The 6,481-nt window shown below is 38.3% G+C and overlaps 2 protein-coding genes across 2 annotated transcripts in view; both read left to right on the plus strand.

Annotated features, from left to right (window-relative positions):
* The first annotated feature begins 505 nt into the window (after positions 1-505).
* Positions 506-5,252, plus strand: LOC107040546 (embryonic polarity protein dorsal). Its single transcript, XM_029126327.1, has 3 exons — positions 506-791; positions 1,866-2,459; positions 4,539-5,252. Exons 1-3 carry the CDS (start codon positions 633-635, stop codon positions 5,187-5,189), a joined length of 1,404 nt encoding a protein of 467 aa, XP_028982160.1. The 5' UTR covers positions 506-632; the 3' UTR covers positions 5,190-5,252.
* A 138-nt stretch (positions 5,253-5,390) lies between these two features.
* Positions 5,391-6,481, plus strand: part of LOC107042991 (transcription factor p65) — a 7,519-nt gene continuing 6,428 nt past the window's right edge. The window contains exon 1 of the mRNA XM_015264279.2: positions 5,391-5,733. Coding sequence (XP_015119765.1) covers positions 5,590-5,733 — 144 coding nt within the window. The 5' untranslated portion in view covers positions 5,391-5,589. The remainder of the gene's footprint in view (positions 5,734-6,481) is intronic.

A 6,481-nucleotide genomic window follows, 5' to 3' on the forward strand; every position in this document is an offset into this window, starting at 1 on the left:
ACTTTAAATGAGTAGATTCTCGACTTAATTCAATCCTACTCATATCAAGGAGAGGTTCCTTCTTAAATCAAGAAATTTTTTTTTGGGTATAGTCTAGCGAATTCGCTAGGTTTTTGCTATTAAATTTTTTCGTGCGTGAAGTTCTGGATTCTCTCTTGTATGGTTGTTTTGTCCAAAGTCCTAGACGTCAGACGTCCAGGGCGCCCCTTATATAGGCCGCTTTGGGAAAGAGACAAAGGAATAGTGGAACATTAAAATTTTCATTTTTTTATTGCCACAGAAGAGGGATTATTAGAGATTCCGCGGTACAACTTATTACCTGTACTTGTCAACCCTGCAATAAACATTTTCGTGGAAACCCCGTCAAGAATATTTCTTAAGTAATTCCCATTTACTTTTCATAAGCGGCTTCTACCTGAGGCACCCTGCGGTGCTCCCTTCGTATTCTCATTCACCAATCGCACATGATTGTTGTTCTATCGAGCAAATATAAATACCTGGAAGATTGATGCTCGGGTCAGTCGTTTGAACAAGAACGTGACAAAACCAACCACACTTACTTGCCCATAAATATTTTAGAAACACTAGAATTGTAGTGAATACTTGAATTGTGGTGACAATAAATATAAAGGATGAATATCACAGCTCAAAAAAATAATCTGTACATTGAAATAGTTGAACAACCGGCACCCAGAGCCGTGCGATTTCGTTATGAAAGTGAGGGACGACCGTCGGGAAATTTAATAGGGGTAAACAGTACTAAAGAATGCACGACATTTCCAAAAATACGTGTAAGTAAATTTCGGTAATATTTTGGTATTAGTCCATACGCTGACAGGTTCCGTACACACTTTTTGGTCCATTCAATTTTATTATTGGACTTTATGTTTTCGGGAACCCTGAATAGGAATATGTTAACGGTTTTTGCGAGCTGTGGTTAGTCTTGTTTATTTATAACAATTTAATTGTGTATAACGCGATTTTGCAGAAATAGTTCGAGCTGGGCAAAAATGCTTCAAAGAAAAAATGTTCCTCATCTAAAAATACATATATTTTGCCTTATTATTTTTATTCCTTTTACCTCTCATAATTATCGAGTTAACACCTTTGAGAAAAGGTCGCGGAGAGCGGAGGCGCCCGCGCGGGCCCCTTCGCGCACTCCGCTCAGGTTACAATGAAAATGGTTGGGAAAATAAACGAAAATTGTGGAAATACAAAATGGTCCTCATTAAATTAAATTTATTCGTCAGAGAACGGTCTAGAAGATGCACTTCACAATTTGACAAATTGAAAAATTGATAAGAAGAGCTTGGATTTCATATCACGCTGGATGGCAATTGAGGCTATTTTGCATCTCAAATTTTGTTAACATCGATAAAACATCGATGTTTGGGCACACGGAGAGAAAGGCTCAGTAAAAATTACGGAACTCACAGTTCGCTCACCGATTACGGAATCGACTCAGAAAATTTAAGTGACGGTATCGTAATTTTTCACAGAAGATTTAGGTAAAAATTACGGAGCGCTCTAGAAAAATTCCGTGATTTTAGGTAAAAATTACGTGACAGTTCCGTAAAATTTCCCACAATCACATTGCGCTCCGGTATTACGGAAAAGATACGTAATTTTTATTGAATATTTCTCTTCGTGCATGAAAAATCGATGTTTTCGAGTAATCGACAAACATCACCCATCCCTAGTCAGTATTGTAAAGCTGTAAACTTTTGTAATATTTCAGACCATTCGGAAACCCACCGTCAATGTATTGATGGTGAAAAATAAGACATCACTTGGTGACATGTTCACTGTCATATGCTCGCTGTCCCCGCTTGTTTCTTATATTGAAGATTGTCGCTCTATTTCAGGTAACTGGATTGAGAGCAATCGCCTACATAGTAGTATCTTGCGTGACAAAAGATGAGCCTTATCGTATACATCCCCACAGTCTAGTTAGTGGCGAGGCGATGAACAATTGCCAAAGGTTGTTCCCTGGTATCATTAGTGCACCAGTTGAGCCCCATAAGCCCGAAGTCACTTTTTCCACTGTCAAACTTCAGTGTGTCCCAAAAGAAGATGCAAAGCGAGCTCTCATGACGAGATTCACCTTCCCATTGAATCCATTCCCCTGTTCAGGATGGGAAGACTCCGACATCAGTGCAATTGATTTTAATTCAGTCAGATTATGTTTCCAATTGGTTACTGAAAATCCAATAACAAAAAAACCTCAGGCGGTGTGCTCAGTGGTTTCAGAACCCATTTATGACAAGAAAAAATTCAATGTACTCGAGATATGTCGTCTAACTACGCATACAGGCTCAGCGGCTGGAGGCACGGAACTTACAATGCTTTGTAGGAAGGTAGCCAGGAGCGATATTCAAGTACGGTTCTTCGAGGAAAAGGAGGGGCGTGTTGTGTGGCAGGCATTCGCTGATCCCAAGTATCTCTATTTTTTCAAGCAGGTAATAAACTCTGGTTTTATTGTTTTCAACAAATGATTGTTCGAACGGACTTTGGAATTTTTCCTTNTAGGTAAAAATTACGGAGCGCTCTAGAAAAATTCCGTGATTTTAGGTAAAAATTACGTGACAGTTCCGTAAAATTTCCCACAATCACATTGCGCTCCGGTATTACGGAAAAGATACGTAATTTTTATTGAATATTTCTCTTCGTGCATGAAAAATCGATGTTTTCGAGTAATCGACAAACATCACCCATCCCTAGTCAGTATTGTAAAGCTGTAAACTTTTGTAATATTTCAGACCATTCGGAAACCCACCGTCAATGTATTGATGGTGAAAAATAAGACATCACTTGGTGACATGTTCACTGTCATATGCTCGCTGTCCCCGCTTGTTTCTTATATTGAAGATTGTCGCTCTATTTCAGGTAACTGGATTGAGAGCAATCGCCTACATAGTAGTATCTTGCGTGACAAAAGATGAGCCTTATCGTATACATCCCCACAGTCTAGTTAGTGGCGAGGCGATGAACAATTGCCAAAGGTTGTTCCCTGGTATCATTAGTGCACCAGTTGAGCCCCATAAGCCCGAAGTCACTTTTTCCACTGTCAAACTTCAGTGTGTCCCAAAAGAAGATGCAAAGCGAGCTCTCATGACGAGATTCACCTTCCCATTGAATCCATTCCCCTGTTCAGGATGGGAAGACTCCGACATCAGTGCAATTGATTTTAATTCAGTCAGATTATGTTTCCAATTGGTTACTGAAAATCCAATAACAAAAAAACCTCAGGCGGTGTGCTCAGTGGTTTCAGAACCCATTTATGACAAGAAAAAATTCAATGTACTCGAGATATGTCGTCTAACTACGCATACAGGCTCAGCGGCTGGAGGCACGGAACTTACAATGCTTTGTAGGAAGGTAGCCAGGAGCGATATTCAAGTACGGTTCTTCGAGGAAAAGGAGGGGCGTGTTGTGTGGCAGGCATTCGCTGATCCCAAGTATCTCTATTTTTTCAAGCAGGTAATAAACTCTGGTTTTATTGTTTTCAACAAATGATTGTTCGAACGGACTTTGGAATTTTTCCTTTCGTAACTTGTAGAGGAGGTGCAATCGTATTATAAAACTGGCTGTTTCCCGCACACGTGTTCTGATATTTCCTGCACTGTTAAAAATTTTTGTATGAAATTTCCGGTACACTGGAGAAATTTTTATGGAAGTTCATTACCACTGAAATTTCAGGGAATTTCGTCTTTGAAAATTCAGAGTTTTGTGGAAAAGTCAACGAGAATTGTAACTTTCAGTTCTATTTTGTTATTGAATACTGAACTCTGATTGCCTCAGGGAAAACCAGATCCGATTACCAAAAATAATCAATAGTAATACCTCTAATGCTTCAAAATTATCAGATATTTTCCGATAGCTTCGTTGCCTAGGAACGATTGTGTTAAATTTTGCAGGTTTAAAACTTGACACACTCGTCCCTAGGCAGGGAAGCATCGGAAAATATCCGATGAATATTGAAATACGAGTGGTATTTGACGGATTATTTTTCCACTCGGATTTCGGCCAAGCAGAGTGCAGTGAACAGCATCCGGATACATTTACACAGCCATACATTTACAACCCACTTTTTTGTTTATCTGTCACAGAGAATATTAAACGTGAAATGCGTTGAAAGATGAGAAACATTTGAAAAGCTAAAGCTCAAACACTGCGCTCTGATTGGCTGAAATCCGAGTGAGAAAAATAATCAATAAAAATTACGTATCTTTTCCGTAATTCCGAAGCGAAATGTGGTTGTAGGAAATTTTACGGAACTGTAACGGAATTTTTCCAGAGCGTTCTGTAATTTTTACTGAACACATATATTTCTCTCCATGTACGGAAATGCTATAGTATTTCTATACGCAACCGTATAGAAAATTTCTATACGATTTTTTCATACGTGGTGAGTTGGCGCGCGACATTCAATGTTATCGGCATAGGCCCTTTGGCTCAATGTCGCACAATTTCGATCAATTTCTGCTAGAGATGAACCGTAATTAACTCTGCCGCTCTATCTATTTCTATGCTAACAGATATCAATCAAACTTCGGACTCCTGCCTACCACAATGTAAACGTCTCAGAACCAGTATCAGTCTTCATACAATTAGTGAGACCATCAGACGGTGATATGAGCGAGCCAGTGCCCTTTCAATTTGAGCCCGCGCCTTGCAATAAAAAAAATTCGCCAAGAAAACAAAACGCTGCGGTGATCAATTTGCTCAAACGAAGCAATTGCGATTGTATCCCACACCCCATTTTGAACCCTGACTGTGAAATTCACGGTAAAAAACAGGAGAATCCCGTGACTAACATAATGAATGAGAGGATTACACCGCAAGAGATCGAGAAGTACAGTGCACCTGAAATGAATGCTGCTCAAGTACAAAACTATGCAAATTTCAATTCGATGAGCAACTTGAAGAGTGAGAACTTCTACCGAAAGACATTAAACATCCCCACATCTGAGAAAACGTTAGGACCCCCGCCGCCAGTGGAATTTTCTACATCAGCGCCAAGTAACGAAGAAGCTCCACGAGAGATAATAATGAAGCCACTGATCAAGTCTCTGAGGAAAAATTTGAGCGACAATGACCTTATCATGAGAGAAATAAACTCTGAAGAAATTGAAGAAGTGGATTCCGACACTGTTTACGATAATTTACCAATCTTTGAGCAATTTTAGGATACGATTTGATCGAAAGTGTAAATATTTACCCAATAAATGACTCGCCATTTAATGCACGAAAATAGCTATACAGAAATTTAGTCTTTTCTTTTTACCCAACTATCCGAATAATAATGACTCACAACTGAACGACAAAGGCTTATCCTCACTCATTTGCACGTCTTAAGAAATCCACTCTTCAAGCCCATGCGACCCTCTTTCGCACACAGGTAAGGGACACGTGGTTAATTTCTCCAATCAGATTGTACCTTTTATTCATATAAAGAGGGCTGAAAATACTTTTCCGTCAGTCAACTGTACGAACAGGTGCCAGAAATACGTGTTAGTGAATGGTGTATTAAAAAATAATTATAAATCGAACTGAAATTCTTTTTAAAACAATTCATCGAGTATCAATATGAGAGCTGAAGCTTACGTGGAGATCATAGAACAGCCCGCTAGTAAAGCTTTTAGGTTTCGTTATGAGAGTGAACGGCGGACCCATGGGAGTATACCTGGAGTTCACAGTACACCAGCGAAGAAAACATTCCCAACAATCAGGGTAATTAAATGGATATTTATTCCAGAACCACGTTATTGACTTTGAGAAACTCATGGTTCTAGAAGGTTCTATGTGGAGAATGAGAAATTCGTTGTACGAATGAACATTTGGTGAAACGAATAGACCCTAGCCTCGAACCAAATCCATTTGCTAACAATAAATAAGCCTTTCTATCAGCGTAGAATTTTTCGTAAATTGCTCTGAAAGTGAACTTTCTGATGGTTTCTTCAAATACGATGTTTCAAATTCATTCCGTAATATAAATAACATTATTCTTTCATTCAATTCATAAAAGAATTCGGAAATTATTCTCATAGCATTTAAAACTTTGTGGATTTCCATCTTTTGGAAAATTTACTTCCCCTGATTATTTGAATAGGAAAAAGAAAGTTTAAAATTGATTCAATTATCATTAAAACAACCTACTTTGACTTCACTTTCATTGAATAAATGAATAGTATAGATATATATTCTTTGATTTCTGAAATTTCATTAAATATTAAACTAAATTAAAAATATAATACAATTAACAAAAGAAAAAATTTAAGTGAATTCAACAAAATGAGATGAAATAATGAATGGCCGTGACTGTTCGCACCATTGCGTGAATCACTCCCGTACACTCCATACACTCCAAGCATGCGTGAAGTTTGTGTGTTTCACGCAGCCGAATTTTCATACTGCTGTTTATTTCATGCAGTTGAAGTTTCATACTACTGTGTGTTTCACGCAGTTGTATTTTTATACA

The sequence above is a fragment of the Diachasma alloeum genome, unplaced genomic scaffold (genome assembly GCF_001412515.2).
Source record: "Diachasma alloeum isolate Michigan unplaced genomic scaffold, Dall2.0 Dall_scaffold_00179, whole genome shotgun sequence".
Classification (NCBI taxonomy): domain Eukaryota; kingdom Metazoa; phylum Arthropoda; class Insecta; order Hymenoptera; family Braconidae; genus Diachasma; species Diachasma alloeum.